At 54.7% G+C, this 20,195-nt stretch overlaps 1 protein-coding gene across 4 annotated transcripts in view; it reads left to right on the forward strand.

The window, feature by feature from the left end:
* OPHN1 (oligophrenin 1) overlaps nt 1-15,056 on the forward strand; it is a 59,006-nt gene extending 43,950 nt beyond the window's left edge. For 2 of the 4 annotated variants that reach the window (XM_074834894.1, XM_074834897.1), the window contains exons 17-25: nt 1,261-1,366; nt 3,092-3,251; nt 6,791-6,938; nt 8,109-8,405; nt 10,036-10,146; nt 10,674-10,839; nt 11,856-11,906; nt 12,692-12,742; nt 13,105-15,056. In XM_074834894.1, the coding sequence (XP_074690995.1) occupies nt 1,261-1,366; nt 3,092-3,251; nt 6,791-6,938; nt 8,109-8,405; nt 10,036-10,146; nt 10,674-10,839; nt 11,856-11,906; nt 12,692-12,734 (1,082 nt within the window). In that variant the 3' untranslated portion in view covers nt 12,735-12,742; nt 13,105-15,056. The remainder of the gene's footprint in view (nt 1-1,260; nt 1,367-3,091; nt 3,252-6,790; nt 6,939-8,108; nt 8,406-10,035; nt 10,147-10,673; nt 10,840-11,855; nt 11,907-12,691; nt 12,743-13,104) is intronic. The other 2 variants (XM_074834895.1, XM_074834896.1) reach the window with 2 other exon arrangements.
* Nucleotides 15,057-20,195: the final 5,139 nt, after the last annotated feature.

The raw sequence follows: 20,195 nt of genomic DNA on the forward strand, positions 1-20,195 counted from the left end.
CGCTTCTGAGTGCTTCATCATGCAAGGACGTGGTGGTATTTCTTCCCTCCTCCCCTCGGCTATTGCAGTGCTCTTCCCTCTGACATGGCTTCATGCTCCCAGAGGGTCTGGAGAGCCAGGGGCTGTCAGTTAGCCTGAAAGCAGCACAAGCCTCCCAGAAGAATCGTTTCTCGATAGTATTAATATATTTTAAAACCTGTGAGGGAATGGGATGTGCTGTGGCCACGCAGATAGATAAGTGCTCCCTTTAGGTGCTGACATTTGTCCTGGGATGTTGAATCCAACGTGTCTACCAGTACATGAAAGACATTTTTCTGCTCAGCTCTTGGGACTGAGCCCCAGGCAGTGCTGACAGAGGTGACACAGGGGTAGTGACAGGGCCAGCCCGGCCAGTGCCCCGCTCCCCGCTTGTGCTGGCCATTTCCAATAAGCCATAATAATTCTGATTCGGCTGTATCTCAAAGGAGATGGAGACGGGAGGGATACAGGGAGCTGGTCCTCTCCCTCAGCGTGAGAGTGCTGGCACAGGGAAGCGCGTGGCTCACCCCAAAACCCTGCGGATTAAAGCGTCCTCCACGCCCCAGGGCCTCCACGGTGGTAGCACTTGCTTTTTCTTGGAAAGGAGAATTTTCCACCACCTACCAATTGTGCTCGAGCCTGAGATTTATTAGTTTCAGAACTGGTTAAACCCATGATGGCTGGGTGGGTGCAAAACCATAACCCCTTCCCTGCCCTCCCTCAGAAACTTGCACCGTTCAGCTTCCCAGCTACTGAGATCCCACACTGTTCTTTTCACACCCAGTATTTTATTGTTTCTTGATTATTTATGCTTCTAAGGGTGACCCCTTGGGGTCAGGGACTCAATTTTTTTTCCCTGCACGATGTTTTACTGCCTAGTTCAGAGTCACAGCTGTCTGGGCTGATAAGGTACCCAGCAGAGAGGCCGTGGGTGCCGTGAGTGTGCTGGGGTGCGGGGCAAGGGTGCAGAGGGGGTGCCCGGCCGTGCCCAACCTGCTTCCCTGGCTGCGCTCAGGGGCCGAGTACGACCCCGAGCTCCCTTTCAAGCTTCATTCTGCCTCTTTCCATGTCACTTTGTTTCCCACAACGAGTACCCTGTTGCTGTGTAAGCCGGGTTTGGCCAGCCAGCCCTATGTTGCAGAAGGAACAGCTCCCACAGATTTTCTTTGGCTTTATCTTTCTCTTACGTATTTACTTTGCAAGTGGTGGGCACAAACTTTTCTTTGTGTTAATTCTTTCCAGAATCTGACAACCTGGATTACAGGCTGGGAGCCATTCACGCACTGGTCTATAAACTACCTGACAAGAACAGAGAGATGTTAGAGCTCCTCATACAACACCTCGTCAAGTAAGCAGACATTTTTTTCTGGAGCCAAAGTAAGGGGAATAATGGAATGGGCAGAACAAGCCTTTTTTTTGTGGCAGGTTTGCCAAATTGTATCCACTGCAGTTGCCCTAAGGAATTTGCGTTTGGACTGCACAAATGTATGCTTACCCTTGCTACCCGCTGCATTAAGTGATGCTTCTCCTTCTAATTGCCACTTTCATCCCCTTTCTGACAATCACCAAGCAGGAAATAATTATAAAATGAAAATGAAATGTCAGACAGCTCTGACAGCAGAGCTATAAGTTGTCCCTCTCATTCCGGTTAACAAGGCCGTTCAGTCTGGGGTTGGGGAGCGGCTGTAGGACGAGTGCCCATGGGCTGGATGTGAAGCCTGTGTTGGTTTTACCTCCAGCTCTGTGGATTCAGTGTCTGAGCCCATGGAGCAGCACAGCGGCTTAAGCCTGGCCCTCTCTGCTCTCCCCAGGTGCGCTGAACGCGGGGTGGCACCGGGCAGCGCAGGTCCCGCGTGCTTCCCCAGTGAGCCGCTGGGAAGGCCTCTTCCTGGGGGATAACGGCACCAGCCCTGCGCTGGGGAAGGGGCGTTTGCCTCCCTCCTTGTCACGCCGCAGGTGAAGGCTCGGCCTGGGGGCTCTGCCTGACCCACCCCGGGGAGGAGCAGAGGTGCGGTGGAGAGATGGGCCATGCCGAAGCGCCAGAGCCAGGGAGCAACCTGTGTGCGGGTCAGGAGAGACCAGGGCTTGCAAAAGCAACGGCTTCTGTGTGGCAGGGCTGGCTTTGGACCTTTGGAGGAGCCGTTTCCAGATCTGGACTGTTTGGACAGGATTGTCACGCCCTGACACTCGAAGGCGAGTGCTCGTCCTGCGGTGCCGTGGCCCCTCCTTGGGGGGAGGAGGGCTGGCGGGGGATCCTACCTGCCCCCCAGCTCCAGCCTTTCACCCGCGTGTGTTTGTGTAGTTTTTAAAAACCTTTCTGCCTAAGTGGCAGAGCTGAGTGGCGCACAGTCCGATGAAGCTAACGCTGTGCTTGTGGTCACCGTGTTTATTCCTTGAAGTGTTTACGCTTAAATTCTGTTCCCTCTCCCCTCCGTGCTGGCAGAAGCCTCTAACACCAGAGCTACAGGGCAAACCCAGAATTCATTACGTGTCAGCGTCAGCCCCTCTCGTGGTTCACTTCTGGAAGCAGGGAGTGCCCACCTCAGTTGGTGCCACTCCGCGTTCCTCCGGAGCTCGAAGGCTGCTGGACAGAGCACGCTCTGTTCTGTGAAACAGCGGCTCTTTCAGAAGGAAGGTCCTGTGTAGAGATTTACTGAAAACCTCCAAAGTGTGCTCCCTGCGTTGTCCTCCTCTGTCAAGAGAGAGGAAAAATTAAAGCCAAAAGTCAGTTCTGGATAAATAGGATATTCTGGTTTAAATGATTCCTGTTGTGTATGTGTTGCGCAGATGACTTCTGATTGCAGTTAAAAGGGGAGCTGGGAGCGGGAAGGGATCAAATAAAAACACTGTCAGCACGTTGCTCTCCCAAACAGTTGTCCTAGCCAAACATGCATGGCATGGCTAGAGACAAGTCTTATCTCTGGTGGGGCTGGGAAACAAATTCTCCTGAAATAAATGAAGAAAATTGAGTGATCGATTCTTACTGTGTCCTTTTTTATTGCTCAGAGTAAGACCTGCTTGAAAAAACCCAACCCAAAGCCAACCCTGTCCCTTGTTTCCCTCCTCTCCGCAGCGTCTGCGAGCACAGCCGAGAGAACCTGATGTCACCCTCGAACATGGGGGTGATATTTGGGCCCACCCTCATGCGAGCACAGGAGGACACCGTGGCGGCGATGATGAACATCAAGTTCCAAAACATCGTAGTGGAGATCCTCATCGAGCACTTTGGGAAGGTAGGGCTGGAGCCGGGCAGCTCCCGCAGCTCCCTCCTCTTCCTGCCAACCGTTGCTGTGGCAACGATGTGGCGCTCTGGCTCCTCCTGGAGTCTCCTTAGGGGCAGGGATTTTTTTATGTCATATACTGTTCTGAAATGCTTCAGAGGGAGACAAAGCATAGCAGATATGTTCCTCCCTGTTGCCTTTAGCTAGTTCTGAAGGAAACCTGAGTCTAGGGGTTTTTGCTTTTCTTTTTAAATAAGAGGAATCTTTATTGAAAAAAAACCCTGTTCTGTGCCAGGACATGGCAGGACTTGACGCTTTCCTTTGCTGAAGACAGGAGCTAGACCAGAGCGTAACTGGTTTCAGTGGGCACAGTCCAAGCTGAGACTATAGAACTATTAATACCGGGGAAAAAAGCCCAAAGTGGACAAATATTGAAAGGCTGAGGGGAGTAACTCAGCTGTGCCCAGAGGGCCAGGGCGGGGGCTGCTGCCTGGGGTGGGACTGTCATAGGAGGGTTCGGGCGGCAGCCGGGCAGGGCTCTGCGCGGGGCTGTGAGGCCTCAGCGGCCTTTGCCTCCCACGGGAGCTTGGCTGAGTATTTGTGTCCGAGAGCAGTGCCTAAACGCCAGCCTGGGTTAGGCTGCTGTGACGGGTCCTGGAGATCCACGTGTAGACAACAGCTTTGTGCCCTTTGGGCGCTTTGTCTCCTGACGGAAAGCAGAAGATTCCACTGTCTGCTGTATCAGCGTGTTCTCCTCGTGATACCTGATACAGTGGCTTAGGGTTTTCGGGGTGGCCAGAGGGTGACAGGGCTGTATGTTAATATTTAAAAGCTCGATCAGCGTCTGCATTTGGGTCAGCACATCAAGGACCAGATTGCTTTACCGATAACAGCACTGGGTTTGAAGGAGCGAGTTTGGTCCTTCAGCTTTTCAAAATAATTTACATTACAGTGTCCAAACAATCCCTGATGCCCTGGAGGAGGGGAAGGTTTGAAGCCATCCTTCAAAGGATGCTGCGTGCTGGGGGAGAATGGGGTAGCAGGCAGGGCAGCACACGTGCGGGGAAGAGGAGACCAAAGCTGAAGGAGCAGGCTCCTGCAAAAGTGGATGTAGGGTTGGAGCAACCAAAGAGGGGCTGAGGGGTGGTGGGGGGTCGGTTGTGGTGCCAAGGATTGAAACCAGAGAAGCGGGGTGAAAGAGCTCAGAGAGACCTTTGAGTACCTGCACAGGAAGCTCATGAAAATCACATGTCAGTGTCTTTGTAGGTCTGTGTAGGAACTTTTAGTAAGTTCCCACAGTAAAACAGCGAATCGTCCATGCGTTGGGATCCTCACACAACTTGCTGCAGAACTGAGCCTCTGTCCTCCCCTCTGGCACAACCCGTGGTGCAGGCTGAGCCAACACACCTCCAGGAGCTGGAATTAAATCTTTAATTAAGCCAGGCATCTCTTTGCTTGCTTTTAATTTCTTCAATGATAAGGTTAAGTTAGTAACGTTTATTAGATTGAGCTTGTAAGTTCAGCGTCAGAGAGCTGAAAGTGTCTGCAGCTCACACGGGAGCAAACACTTTAAATGAGCCTGGAGGAAGAGAGGGAGGTGGTTTATATGGTGTGATATGAAGACTGTAAGGACAAAGTAACTATTCACGAAGTCTTTGTGGATAATTACTGTTTCCACAGCTTATATATCAGTGCCATGGTTAAATTAAATAAGTTGATTGCTCTGGAAACACCTTCTTTGCTGTACAAACCTTCTAAATATGAGGGTCTGTCAATATCTTTGTTCCTTCAAGTTGTTTAAGTTGGATGTTAATTTAGAAAGCAGAGGCTGCACCCACATCTTCAAAAGAGCAGTTTGCGGTGGGTTTCAGCACGGTTTTCAGATGTTGGAAAGCATCCCATGAAAACAGCATTCTGTGGTACCCGTATAAGCGTCCATGGGGAGCTTAACACTGCTTTTTCTTCAAAAAACAGTATTGGGTTCTTCTTGATATATAGGAATGAGGTTGATGTTTCCAAAACATTTGCCCTGTTGCAGGTAATCCTTTGTTATTTTAATAAAACATGAGCTGCTGCTCTTCGGTGGCTGCAGCTCAAGTCCAGCCATCCCCTGCGCTGCCCGGCCGAGGGAGGTGTGGGGAGGCCGGTGCCCACCCTCGCTCTGGGACTTGTGCCTGGTCTTTGGGATCAAGAAGGTTAAAGCAGGGTTGTTTTTCTCTCTCATCCCCATCTTGATTTCCCAGAACTGCTCTTTGGCTGGGAGAAGACAGAATGTGCTTTTGGTTTGAATTACGAAAATGACGTACTTAATCAAATCAGAATGTTAAATTTCCTCGTTTTAAAATCTTTCTGGGTGACACACTAAGATTGTTCTTCTATCACAAGACGAGCAGTGACTCTGCTCCTCGGTGGGTCCAGGACCAGCTCCCCTCCTCTGGGCTGGAGCCGTCCTGTGCGGCAGCGGGAGGGACCAGCTCCGCGTCCTCCCCGGTCGGGCCGTGCAGCCTTGCGTCGTGGCAGCTCGTGCTACCCTGCCCGTAGGAACTCCCTCTATAGAGGGAGCAATTCAGTTAATATCCATGGGAAAAACACAAGAGCAGTTGGTTTTGTCCTTAATGTGGTGTTTCAGATCTTCAAGAGACTGCCCAGAAGTTTAATTCTTTTTCAGCTCTTTAAAAAAAACACTGCCATAAATAAGAACCTCTAAATTAAACCCAACCGGGTAGGTGCCACATGACCAGTGAGAAAAGGAGATAAAACTCCCCAGCAGCATTGTGTTCATGGCAGTATTTCATCCAAGATAATTTCGTAGTGCCACACGCTTCCTTGTAAGCCAAGAGGTGAAGGGGTTTTTTGGCGTTAAATCTAAAACAATGCGGTGATTAGTTCAGTGCTTTCTGTAGATTGTATCGCCTCGCTGGTGCGGAAATCTTGATGTTTCTCAGGAACTGTCAGCTTCAAAGCTCCCTTCGCCCGCTCCAGGATAATTTGCTTCTACGCGTTTTTGTGTTTGTGATTGTGCTGCGTTAATTAGCCCAGCGCTGCAGTGGCGTGCGAGGAGCTGGGCTGTAGGGAAGCCCACAGCAGGACGCGCCTGCAGAGCCGTAACCAAAGCACCGGCCCCACTCCAGCCCCGCCAGCGGGGCTTTCCCAGTGCTGCCGACCCCGGGGAGCGGCGGGGGTTGAGGGCTGGAGCCAGTGGGTCCGAGGACCCAGCCCGGCTCTCATGCACCGTGGCAGGTCAGGGTGGTTTGGAGCAGCCCCGGCTTCTCCAGCCCTCTGGGCTCAGTCCACGGTGATTTGGGCCATGGGCGGCTCCGGTGGAGAGCGGAGGGGCTGGGTCTTTGCCAGACTCCTTCCCCAGGAGCCAAGGGACCCGAGGCACGCTGTCCTTGGAGGGCTGCCCAGCCTGGGGGGTCTGATCCTGCCCAGGGAAGGGGCCGGAGGTGGCCACTGTCCACCTCCGTGCCGGGCAGGTGGACCTTCAGCTGGAGGGGAGGCAGCAGCCCCTCGTCTCAGGCTGGGGCATCAAAACACATCTGCCTTCACAGATCTACTCCGGGCCTCCAGAAGACACCACCCCCCCGCCGGTGCCTCCTCCCCGGGTGGCTGCGCGACGGCACAAACCCATCACCATTTCCAAACGTCCTCTGAGGGAGAGACCCGTCTTCTTCGGCGCTTCCGTGGAAGAAAGTGGAGGTGAGTCCGGCTGTTCCCTGCTCCCTCTCCCCCCTCCCGTTTCTTTTCCCACCGTTTCAGGAGCAATGTGGATAACAAAGTCAGGACCGCGCTCCACAGGTCTGTTGTTCAGTGAGACAGGATAGCAAAAAAACACTCACAGATAGGTCGCATCACCTCACAGCTCAAGCTCCATGGGGATTTCTCTTTTTTGTACTTGCAGCTGGTTCTCGACTGTGAGAAGGCCAGTGGAAAGGTTTTGCAGCAGAGGCGAAAATGTGAAGTGATGGGAATAGAGCTGCGGAGTGGAGCTGGTGGGACGGGAGGGCGTGAGCCGGGCTGGGGTGGGCTGTGTGCTGCTGGCTTGTCCCCTGGAGCGCGTCAGTCCCGAGAGGCCCGAGGGCTGGCTCAGCCACCGGTGCTTCTGCACCCACCACGAGAACACTGGAGCACCTTTTCAGGACCCAGTGATAGTATTTTCTAGCCCAAGTACAACTCTGCTGTTAAATTCATTTGAGTGTAAGGAAATTCTAAGGCCCCTATTACCATATCGAAGGGCACATCAATTTAAAATCATGTTTCTCCCTGCACCCAATTTGCTCTAATTGTCGTTGCAAGCTGTGCCCTAGATCACATCATCACCAAAGAGATGGGAAGTCTTTTTCTCTGTTAGTTTTCAGAGCTTTGATGATGTTTTAGGCTTAATAGCACAAGTGTACTTTTTGGCACCTGCAAAAGGTGCTTGATCTCAAAATTGCTCTTTAAAATCACAAGACTGCTTGTGTCCTTGGGGATGGCCTTGCATTTACGTGTCTCCCCGAACTGGAAGCAGCAGCAGGAGTGCTGGCGCCGAGGCTGCAGCGCGCAGCCGGGTTCACAGCAGCGCTGCTGCACCCTGTGCCTGGGTCTCCGGAGGGATGAGGCAGATGATTTTTGGAGCGTAAAAGCATGGTCCGCAATTTCTCATGAGCAAGAGTACTGGAAATTTAAAAGAAACCCATAAGTACCTTCTGTGCTGTTCAGCATTGTTTCAGTTTTCTTTATTCCTCAGCGTTTGCGTGCTCGTCCCTCAGCACGGAGGGAGCTGTGTGGCTCTGGGGGAGGGATCCATCACTGCGGGGCAGAGACTAACCCCGCGGCTGTCTGTCTGTCCCCTTGTCTGTCCCTTTGTCTGTCCCCTTGGCTCCACAGCAGAGCGGCACAGCCAGACCCCTAATGGCAGTGGCGTGGAGGCCCCCAGACCGTTGCACCGCAGCCGCCTGCCCACGCCCCGGCCCGGGGGGGACGAGCCAGGGCGTCCCCCCACCGAGGGCCGGCCCGACGCCCGTGCCGAGGCAGAGGTGGGGAAGCTGGTGGCCAGGCTGCAGGACGGAGGAGTGAAACCAGCCAGCAAGGCTGCCAACGGGCTGGTGGCCAGCCCTGCCCTGAGGACCAACACACTGCAGGCCAGGAGACCGGCTCCCCGGCCGGGGATCTACGGCAGAGAGGGTGAGCAGGGGCCGGGGCGAGGGGGCCGGTGCCGTTCCCCCCGGGGAGGCCTGAGGCGCATCGTGCGCCTGGAGCGGGCGGTGAGGGGGCTTCTCACCTTGAGCCATCCCGAGGTAGCTCAGCGCGAGGAGTTGGGAGGCCGGAACAGCCCGGGGTGTGGGCACAGACCAGCAGCCCGGGGCTTTGATCAGCCTCGGCCTCCCGAGTCATCCCGTTTGATTTCAGACAGTGGGTACTTCGGGTCTGTGGCTCATGGGGGGGTCTCGGCACAGCCCACAGAGCCCAGTGTGGAGCCCGGCCCATGCCCCAGGTGTCAGGTGAAGCCGCTGTCCCCGGGGTAGCTGAGCCATTGCTCAACCTGGCGCAGTGGGCTCTTAAAATTCAGCCTTGAGTAGCGATACGTAAAGAGCATTAAACCCGAAGCAATTTGTCTAAGCAGCTGTGAGCGCTCTGGATTGCCAGTGCTCACTGCAGCAGAGACAAGGAAAATGGCAAAAGTCACTTTTGCATTTTAATTTCTGATCATTTTATCTGTCGGGCCGCTTACCGAGGCTTTCCTGGGAACATTTATTTCAGCAGTTCATCCGTTGGTGTTAGATACACATAGTGATTATTATTTGTATTCTCATAAGTGTTGCACGGACATTTATCCTATGTAGAAATAACCAGTTTGGGGCCAGACCTGAGCTGGCGTTGCCCATTTCAGCGGAGGAAGGCAGGTCTGTGTGCCCGTAGACGTTCTCCCCTGCAGCGCCGGGCGCGGGCGGCAGGACCGTGCGCGGGGCTGGAACTGCGGCCATTGGGTGCTGAGGTTTATAAAACACTCAGGACAACGGTCACGATAAAAGCCATGATGCTTTCTGCACATTGCCAGCTTTTCCCGTGCACTTTGCAGTGGTTTTCAGATGCTGTCGTGCCCTGACAGCTTCACAGTCCTGTATTTAGAAAATAAAACATGGGCTGCGTCCCTGACAAATGACTCCCGTGTGCAGTGGAGAGAACGGCCCGGCTGGGTAGCACAAACATCAGATTCCTCTGACTGACACTACTGGCTTTAATTTAAATTTGTGGCATAAACGGTAGGTGGGAATCTGCTTTTGGAAGAGTGAGATAGCTTTTAAAGTCGGCTTATACACCAACAGCCCTTAGTGCTTCCGAGTTTGCTGGTTTTGTGTTATCACACAGGACGTGCTGGCAGCGTGTCCCGGAGGCACAGCAGAATGAAACTGGCTGTGTCCATCCTCAGACACTGGTGTGTGGACAACACTGACGTTATGTTACATCTGTGCTGATGCTGATCAGTGCTAGAACGCTGTACTGAGCTTTAATGTGCACAGTCTGGGGCTAATTTTGAAAAACGGGAGAAATCAAGAAGTGGTGTAGGCTGAAGGATTGGAAAACAGGCCTTTTGCTGAGAAATTCAAGTTATGCTGCTTACCAAGGAGAAAATTCAGGATCAGAATTTACACACACAGGTATGGAGGAGAGTTGGTTAAGGACTGGTGTTCAAGCTGGCACACCAGGGGATAATGAGGTTCAGTAACTAAGGGGTTGACAAAGCCTTGCTTAAGTTGTTGCAGCAATTAGTTCTTACCAAATAGAAAAACATCTTTGACTTATTTCTAATCAGAAACAGGACTCTGTAGCAGTGGAAATAAGTTGGAAGGGGAGGAACCCAGCCCTTGGGATGGTTTCGAGCAGTATAAATGGCCAGACGAGAGGATCACGAGGGCTGCTGGAGGTCTGGGCACCGGCGGGAAGGTGGGGGCTCACCAGGGCTCGAGTAAAGGCTTCGGGGGTTCAGTGAACCGCTGGGTCTGGGGGAGGAGGAGCAGCCGAGGCAGGAACTCCGAGCAGGGGCAGGGGACAGGTAGTGCCACCATCCAAGATAAAAGCTCAGTGAAGCAGCGGCCCCGGGCGGCAGCGATTGCACCAGTCTGTGCTATTCCCCTCGCCCTGCAGAAGTTTTGTTTAGGAAACTGGTCGTTCCCAGGCAATATCATCTTTGCAGTCAGCAACTGTGTCAGTTTGTCAGCCCAGGGTCCAGCTTCGGCCCCTTTCTAGGGCCAGGAGAGCTGCGCCGGGGCAGGCAGAATGGGAACGGCCTTTTCCCGGGATTCTTTCCCTAAGTTCTGGCTACTGGCCACTCTCAAAGAGAGGACGTTGGGGCAGACAGAGAGAACTAAGCCCACCAGCCTGTTTAATGCCTCTCCACAAACATCTCCACCAGAGCTTCGTACTCAGCGTTGGTAATCCTCAACCTTGCAGGCGAGTACGACGGTGTCCCTAAGCCGCGATCCCACAGCGACAAGCCCGTGATAACGCGTCCCCCCGTGCGACCTCCGGACCCCCCGTGCAGGGCTCCCGTCCCCCCGAGGCTGGAGCCGAGGCCGGACCTGACGGCAGGATCGGCGGAGGAGACGCCTTCGTCCGTGTAAGGCGGCGACCCCGGGCGGGCGCGTGGTACCCGGGGTGGGCAGCTCGGCCCGAGCGGTGGGAGCAGGAGCTGGTGTCGCTACAGGGCATTTTGGAAGAGGAGGAGAAATGCCACCTTGGTTCCCAGCGTGGGGTGGGACGTCATGTCGAGCTGTGCCGAGGGCACGGCCTGGGAGGGGAGCGTGGCCATGGCAAAGGCCAGCGGTGCGCAGGAAGAACAAAGCTCTGAACCTTCTCAGGTAGAGCCCTGGGGCTGAGCTTTGTCCCATCACCACCTCTGCCCTTCCTGGGAGCTGAGAGCACCCCTGGCCTGGCTCTGAGCGAGCCTCTTCCCGGGGAAGGACAGGGGCCAGCTTGGATCTCTCTTAAGGGAACAGGATGGTTCAGCTTCATTTTCAGATCTTTCAGATTTTAAAGAGACAGAAACCCCGCTGGCTTCAGTGGGAATTAAAACAGAAAAGAGGGGTGACTGAATACACGGGGATCTCAGCCCAGCAGCCAGGACTGGTTTGGCGGGGGGGGCCATAACCTGGATGCTGCTATGCATCCAGTGAAGACGCGCGTTCTCTTCACCTGCCATCCCAGCAGAGCCCGGGGGCTCACAGGGGCCACCCCAGGGCCTCCCCCTGCCCGTAGTGACACGAGGTATGAAAATGAGGAGCCTTTGCTCTCCCAAATCGCTGCTTAGAACTTTGCTTTCTGCGAGGAGAGCTGGAAGCTAAACACGAAGCACGTAAAAACTGAAGGAGAGGCCGTAAAAAGTGAGGGGTGGGGGTTTATAAGCCGGCATGTGGGGTGATGAGAGCTGAGGGCTGCCAGGGCTGCCTGGGCAGAGGGGAGGGAGCTGGTGGCATGAGGAGCGCGGCTGCGGCCTCGGCAGCAAATGTGTCATTCGAATGCGATGGTCTCCAGTCTCTGCTAGTGCTACTGCTCTTTCCCCGGGCTCAGATGGGATCTAATTAGCAAGTCACCTCATCAGATGGATAGCTGGAGCAACCTCTTGTCTCTTTGCAGGGTGGCCTCCAGGACAAAGTTCTTTGAGACAGCTTCCCGAAGAACAAGCAAGTAAGCCCGGCAGCGGGGAGTTGGCGTGTGAGGAAGAGCAGCCCTGCTGCCTGTGCTCCTGCAGAGGCCAAGCCAGGCCCCTCGGGAAGCCCCCCCCACGTTTCTGGCCTCTTGTACTTGTGGGCAGAAGATGGGTCTCAGCTGAAATGCTGGAACCAAAGAGCACAAAGTGTAAAGTGTGAATCCAGAAACAGACTTGATGAGTTAAACGTAAATCTGCAAAGTACTAAATATATCTATGGATTCCTTTTATCCCGCGTGGATCTAAGTCAGCGTAGTGCACGTTGGACCTCTCAGCCTTTGCGAGGAGCAGAGATAAGTCATGGCAGAGACGAGGAGGGCTGCTTAGATCACAGCAGCCAGGCAGAGGTGTGAGACCAGAGAGCGGATGGTCCTACACACACTGTAGGTGGGGGCGTAGTCCACACCAGAGGTACCGTGTGATGCAGGGACAGGTTGTGCCCTGGGGCCAGGGGGTCGGCAGGGCTTTGGACTGCAAGCGTTGTGCTTCATGGCAGTAGATCTCAGTTTTAATATTGTCTGCTCAAATAAGCTTCAGCTTCCTGCTTTTAAAGATCACCAACCTCTGCCAGAAGCGCGGCAGGTTGCGTGTAAGTCTGATAAATGTTGTCTGCTAGTCCTGACAGCAAGGTCATTTGTTATACTGAAAAATATATCCCTGACCTGACCGTTACCCAGCCCTCTGTTTAGCTTTGTGGATCCGAGCTTGAGCTTGCTAACGGTATTAATTTTTTCTCTGTTTTCTTCTGCTTCCTCATACACAGTTCTTCATCACCACAAGGCAGGATCCCAGGTGATGAGAGCTGAGGCTAAAGGTACGTGTTTATGACAGTAAACCAAATAATAAGCCAAAAGCACACATGTAACATAAACTCAGCATTTCTGGGGTGGTGGGAGGCCAGGGCAGGCGACAGGAATCGCAAAGGAAGGATGAGGAGAAACGTCCTTCCTGTAGGAGACCCCGATAGAAGGAACGGCAGCGACTCGAGGTGGGACCTGCTCTTCACTAGGGGTGTGGGGTGGCAGTGTGGAATAAATCAGCCAGATCTGCCCCTCCTGAGCCTCCTCGGGGCAGCCGCCAGCGTGGTGCCGAGGTCTGGGCTTGTTCTGGTGCTGGTTTTGTCAGCGCTAAGGAGTTCACGCTGCTGCATAGAGCATGCTTGGTTTCTTCTTCCAGACTCTGGAACTGCCTCAGCCCAGCTGGACCCAGGACATTCTCTGTGCTTGTGAAATGGATGTGCCACAGCCAGGACTTTCCCAGTGCCAGCGCCCCTGGAGAGCAGCTATCCTACCGGACGATGATTTCAGAGCATGCTGGCAGAAGTGGCTCAAGAAATTAGAAGTGAGGGAGACAACAACGGAGGGAAGACCCTCCCCACGCGTTTGTGTCGAAGTGTCCCGGCCCTCCTGCCGCCCCTCTCTGCGCTGGCTGCGGAGGAGGAAGCTGGCCGGGGGGCCCTTGTCGCTGCGGGAGGGACGGCGGCGGCCGGGGGGGGCCGTTTCCCTGCTCGCTTTTGGGGGAAACACGCCTTGGCAGGGGTGACCTGGGACAGCCGTGGGGTCACAACGCCGGGGCTGCCTCCCCGCTTGGGTGCAAGGGTGGAGTGACCGGGGCTGGGGCCGGCCCCCCCGCCAGGAGAAGCTCCTTCCTGTCCGTGAGGGTTTCCTGGCTGGGTGAGCGCTATCTCAGCGTGTCGGGAGCTGCCTGTGTTACTGGAAATGCTGCCCGTGTGGGGCAGGGACTGGGGGAGCGTCGTGGGTGTCTCTTCATCACCCCCCCAGCGTCAGTGTGTCCCCATCCTGGGGAACGGGGCTGGGCCGGGGGCTTTTCCTGGGGGAGCCCCCGCCTGCACTTCCCGGGCAGCGCCCTGGGGCCAGGAGAAGGAGGCTGCAGGTGCTGCTCCTCCTCCTCCTCCTCCTCTTCCTTCTCCTCCTCCTGCATGAGCCACTCTCCCACCAGATCCACTTCCCACAGGCCCACCAGGAACTTCCCATGCTGGGGTTATTCTGATGGGCCAGCACAGAGGTGGTGGGGACCAAAACTTGCTGAATATGGGTCAGAGCACCCAGTTTCTGGTTTGCTTGTTGCATTCCTTTCCAATCCAAGAGATGCCCCGGTCTCCTTCCTCAGCGGTGGCCGTTCCGGTGCTGCCCTTTGGTCTGGAAGGTCTCTCTGAGCCAGAACCCCCCTGTACCCCTGTTACCTGTAGAGGCTTAGTCGTGGTTCCAGCCAACACGTTTACCTGTAAATAGGCAAAGAGCAGCTTCCCTGCTTCCTCCCACAGGTTTCCCTCTTTGGAGTGATTTTCCCTGGGTGCTGGGAGCATTCCCAAACCAGTGACCAAACACCCCAGTAGCTGCTGCCAGGGTGCTCCAGGCTTGAGCATGCTGTGTCCCTCCCAGCGCAGGTTTGCTGGCAGGATGCGGCCGCAGCCCTTCCCGTGCTGTGTCCCAACACCTGCCCCGTGTGCGCCTCCAGCGCCGCTCTGCTTGATTGCTGAGTGTAATTAGTGTTCGTGGGGCACACGCATGTTGTGTCAGTGCCTCTGCTGCTGCGGGCTTCAGCACTGCCCCCACCGCCCACTCCTGCACTCCTGCTTTGAACAGCGGCACGTAAAAGTGGCTTTAAAAAAAAAAAAAAAAAGATTTCAACCCCCAGACTGTATTACACACGACAGGATCTCAGGGCTTGTCAGAGCTGCGGGGAGCCCGTCCTGCTGCACCCTCCCGCAGCACCGAAACAGAGCGCGTCGTCTTTTTCTGGTCAGGTGTCTAAAAGAGCTGGTGAGGGGGGAGCTGGGTCTGGGGGCAGCAGCCGTGCCCTGACCAGCGCAGGGGCTGTGGTGTCTGGGACCCCTCTCCAAAGCCCGAGCCCTTCAGCGGCTTCATCACGGCTCTGGTGGCTGTCCCAGAGGTGGCACCCGGGCGTTCCCCTACAGAAAGCCAACCTTTCCCAAAACACCCCCCCGGGGCTGCGCTTCGAGCACCCCTCGAGGCTGTCGGTGTGGGAAGCGCCCAGGGCGGGACCGAGTGGGGGTCTGTGGGCAGAAAAATTTTAAGTCTGACATTGTGAACAATGGAAAGAAGCAGCTTATTAGAAACATACTTCACTGTGTCCTTTTAAAGTGATTTGTCACATGTGTCTGTGCTGGTTTTTCGTCCTCCGTGAGCGCAGCTGGGTGCTGGGGACCGGTGGTGAGGGGTGCTGGGGGGGGGGGGTGTTGCGGGGCACAATCCTGCTGCGGTGCCACGAGAGCGCAGCCGGGAGCGCGGGGTTCACCCAGCCCAGCACGGCTAGGAGCCGTTTTGTCATGTAAAAGCGTAGATTACTTCAAGTGTTTATAAAGTTTCCATGAAGTAAAACAAAAGAAGAGTCCAGGTGTGCTTTTTCTCCTTCTTTCTGCACTGCCCAGCGTTGCACCCGCTGCACCATCCTCTCTCGGGCCACCCCATCCCTCGTCCTGGCGCGTCCCCTGCCCGGGCCGGGTGCTGGGTCCCCGCGCCCAGGTGGCACGAGCTGAAGCAGAAGCTTGAGGGCTTTTTTTTGCCCATTTTTTTTTTCTGGATCCCTGTTTCTCTGAAAAGTTTCGTTTCAGGACTGTAATTTTTCCGGGGATGGATGCCTTCAAAACAGCATTTCAGGGAAAGAAACTGGGGTTTTTTTTCCCATTAGCCCTTGTATTAAATGATTACAAATTGGAATGTGCACCGAGGCACTACCCCAACAGTTCTGGTGTCCCAACCCACAGGTGCATGGTTTGCTTTCTTAAGGAAAACATTTTGATTTCATCTGAGCAAGAAAAATATTTTCCAGCGTAAGTAAAACCTTGTAGTTTTTTTATACAGAGGAAAGATAATCAAACAAGAAGTTTCAAAGCTGGAGACTGAGCCTCAGTGAGGGCTTCCCAGAGGAAGAATTTGGAGAGGTTAAAGGCACACTTCAGTAGACACAGCTATATGATAAATTTAGCATTGAAATGTACTTAGTGGAGCACTGACATCTTCAATTTATGTGTTGCACAGAGACCCATAAAGGCACAGGAATCCACCCACACAGGACTGCTTGCAAGATCAGAGTCTTAGTTTTAAGCTCCATAATTCTCTCTGGCCCAACTCGCTGCACAATTAACCAGCTGAATGCTCTGATTTAGGACCAGCTCTCTGCACCAGACGTTTTCTTGGCAGCTGTCAGCAGCATTACTTGGCCTATACATCCATAAATCAAAAGTCGGGCCACCAGAAAATATCCTGCGATTGGCTTAAAAAAAATCAGGAGATGCTTCAAGCCAGGGAAAGCTGCAATGTTTTTTATTTTCGTTGTATTTTCAGAAGTTCATGGAAGAAGTGCTTTCACAGCCTCTATCAGAGTCTGTGAGAGCTGCTAAAAGGCAGAAGATTCATGAAATCATATATAAAACGTTGCCATTCCCACGAGGCTTAGAGAAACGTGCCCCTTTGCCCCCCCCCCCCATCCTCCCGCGGGTCCGGTGTCCTTTGCTCCGTGCCCTGCACACCCCCGGTCCCTCCAGCCCGGCGGGGACGGGGCGGCAGGGCGCTGCTCGCCCTCTCCTTGTGTGTCTACCCCGGCGGCAGTTCTGGGTGAGGAGCAGAGCCCGGGGCTGGCGGAGGTTCCTCAGGCCGAGCACAGGAGTTGGTGACCCCGCTGAGCCCCACGGCTGCGGAGCGGGGCACAGGCGAGGGCAGAGCAGCTCCCGCGGTGCGGTGCGTGCTGCCAGCCTCCTTCTTCACCCCCACGCTCTTCCTGACCGTCAGGCTGAGCTCTGCGGGAAGCTGGTGTGGGCGCACATGCTGAAAAAAACAAAAACTGCCCCAAAAGCCTCACGTGAGAGGCTTGGCGTGGCCGGTGTGTCACCCCGCGCTGGCTGGAAGCTGATAAAACCTGCGCCGCAGAGCGCTTCGTGGTGCTCCCTGGGGGCTTGGGCTGGGCTTAGCTGGGCAGGAGGGGAGCCAGGGGCTGCGGGAGCCCATCGGCTCGGGGCTGGGGTGGCCCCGGGGGCTCCGCAGCAGCACCAACACGGGGCTGGGCAGCGGCCGAGCTCCGGGTCAAGCCTGGAGTTGTAATCGCTCTGTCCCAGGGGGAGCTGCAAAAACTGATGCAAATTGGAGAAACTAAACTAAATTTAAAAGACTTCCATAATAAACAACCGACGTGCTCATTGCCAGGCACTGTGGCCTCAGGCACACCGTCCACCCACAGCTGGGAGCCCTTTACCACCCAGGTTTGTCTAAATGTCAGTCCCCGGCCACAATTCCTGTGTTTAAATATTCCACAGGCAGTTTCGGACCCACGGAGAGCCGTGTCCTGCTGCCTCCTGGACCCTTTTCTGTTCTGTGACTGGAATAAATAAGTGCTGTAAGACACATCAGTCCCAGGACAGTTCAATGGCCAGATCCTGAACCCTCAGCACGATGCGGGAGCTCCAGTCCACCGGCACAGCTCAGCACCTGCCCAGCACCCTGCACCCCGTACCCAGCACCTGGGTGACCTGAGCCCGCCTGGCAAGGGGGCCTGAGGAACTGCCTGGGCTGCCACGGATGGGAGACGGTGACGGCAGCTGGAGAAGGAGCGGGGAGCCCCCACTGACGTGGGGCTTTGGCTGCGGGCGGGAGATGGAACCATTCTTCTGTTTTCCCACTGGCTGTTCTAAGGACTAAGGCGAGCAAACTGCTTTAAAGCACAGAGCCATTTTAGGGCTGCTTGATGTGAGATGTTTTCAGAAAAAAAACCCAAAAAAAACCCAAGGCAGGATTGATTCCTCACTTGGTTTGTGCTGTGAGAGCCCATCATGCAGCAGACGGGCCCCCCCGCCAGGCACAGCTGGCTGCACCCCGTGGGCTGCCGTGTCCCCCAGCAGCCCCGCTCGCTCGGCTGACGGAGCCTTCCAGAAAAGGCCCCACTGCATTTGTCACCGCAAAGGACCAGAAAGGGCACCTGGCCGGGGGCTGTTTGCTAACTGGGCCAGGAGTCTGCAGAGACCTGCAGAAAAATGAACGTGGCAGGGGGAAGGGGAGCTCTGCAGCCCTCTTAGACCTCCCAGTAAGTCCTCCTCCCTGCTGAGAAGTGTTGTTTTTTCTAAATTTAAGGGTTATTGTGGATATTAAGTGGGTTTGTGCTCCAGAGAGAGGCCATTGCCAAGAACAGAGCACTTGACCTGAGCGTCCCTCCCTTCCCTCCGGAGGCTGGGCTGTCCCGAGCCCCCCGAGCCCTTGTCCCCGCTGGGATGGAGGACTGGGGCAGCTCTCGCCCAGGTCAGGCCAGGCAGGAGTCGCACATCCCGCGTCCCCTTGGGCTGCCCGAGCCCTGGCTCTTCCTGAACAGCAGGTTGGGGGGCTCGGACTTTGCTCGTGGCCCCTGGCCCCTGCTTGGCTGGCACTGAGCTGGAGGCGATGCCGTGGGGCAGAGCTGGGGCAGCCCCATCGCCTCCGTCAGTCCCGCTGGGAACGGGGCAGTGCCACGGGGTGTGAAGAGGGACGAGGGTCTTTTTCTGCCTGATCAGCTTCATGAGATTCCACAGGAGTTCGTGTGTGTCTACACGTTTCTGTGTAGAAACATGTCGCCCCGAGACGCCAACCTGAGTGTCCCCGGGCTCTTCCCTGGAGCCCCTCCACGCCTGCGACCACCACGTCTCCCTTGCCCGGCCTTCCTCCTCCTCTGGCTGGGGGATGATGAACCCCTCAGAGCCGAGGGGCCGTGACCTGCGCAGGCGTCATGGGCCGCTCCGCCACAGCAAACGCGCCCTGGAGCCCTTGTTTGTGTGTGTGTCCATGAGCCAGCGCAAGGACTCCCCAACAGACAGGCCAAAGTGGCACTGCCAGCTTTGTCTGGAGACCCTGTGCTCCGAATTCAGAGCCAGGGCAGAGATTTCACCAATTCTACAGTTATTAGCATCGGCGACTGTCCCTGCCAGACATCCACTGGCTGTGTATTACCTGGGCGTGCTCGGCTTTCCGCCCGGGACACATTGGTGGCCAAGTCAACGTCTGACAGGGACACCGGGGCTAACGGTGACCAGTACCTGAGACGGCAGCGCAGCCCTGATCAGTGGAGGGTTCTTCAGTGTTGATTAAGGGTGAACTCCGAAACATTCATTTTTAACTGTGACACAAAGGGACGGCACCGGATTCTGATAACAGAACACGATGCTGCTCCACACGGGCCAGGCTGTTCGTGCTGCTCAGGACACTGCTGGCGGGGGACCGCTGCTGTGCAATTAGACATTGCCAGCCACGGACTGATGAGGTTTGGGGTTTTTTTTCCAAGCTCTTTGGCTCGTGTCACAGCAAATAAAATCTTGACCCTGTGCTGCATTCACATCTGTGCCTTGAATTAAAAAGTGGGCCGATAAGCAGCCTTTTTTATTTCTTAGAGAGCACAGGTCAATTTTATAAAGAAGTTCCAGCAGAATGGATTTACAACTGCTCATAAAGATAGCGAGAACAACCACAAAAGGAGGAGGACACTGGCCTTTATTAGCTCCTTGCTTTGGATACATTAATCAAATGAAATTCAATTTAAAAGACCCAAAGAGGCATATATGAAAGGATTAGTCAATTGATGTGTAAATGAATTAACAGTTCAGACATGTGATTAATAGCAAAATCCGACTGTGAAAAATAGCCTACAAATGACCCAACATACAGCCTCATCCACTGAAAAACGACCCACTTACTCCTGGCATCGTCAATAGCTAATACTCGTCACACTGGATAACATTTTTCATGCAGATAACTGAAACAAAAGCCAAATACACGCACAGAGCAGTGTTCCAACAAACAAGAGTCTGCCTTTATTGTACTTAGAACAACAACAGATTTTAAGATTACAAAAAGAGCTGAACACCAAGCGCGAAGGTCTGCCCTGAGGCACAGCACAGGCTGAGGGCTTGCGTGGGACCCAAGCACGGTCTAAAACAGTCAAGAAGTGAGTATTTTGATTTCTCCTAGCGTAGTGTAATCGGTTTTGTCTTTATCCTGGATGCCAGACAGGCTCCTCTTTTTGGTTACGACAATAAATGTCCTTCAGTCCCCATACGGTGACTTCTGAGTGGTGGTGGTCTCCTGGGCACCCTCCCTTGCGTCTCGCTGGCCAAGGCAGCCGACGTCGCTGCTCTCCAGTCTCAACGATGTCGTAACATTGTAGGTCTGTATTTTCCTTAGCCAACGTAGTCAGTTCCAATTCTTTAAAAAAAGGAGCAGCGGCAACAATCCAACTAACATCCTTCTCTAGAAGCAGGATTTGTCCTCAGG

This window comes from Strix aluco, chromosome 10 (genome assembly GCF_031877795.1).
Source record: "Strix aluco isolate bStrAlu1 chromosome 10, bStrAlu1.hap1, whole genome shotgun sequence".
Lineage (NCBI taxonomy): Eukaryota > Metazoa > Chordata > Aves > Strigiformes > Strigidae > Strix > Strix aluco.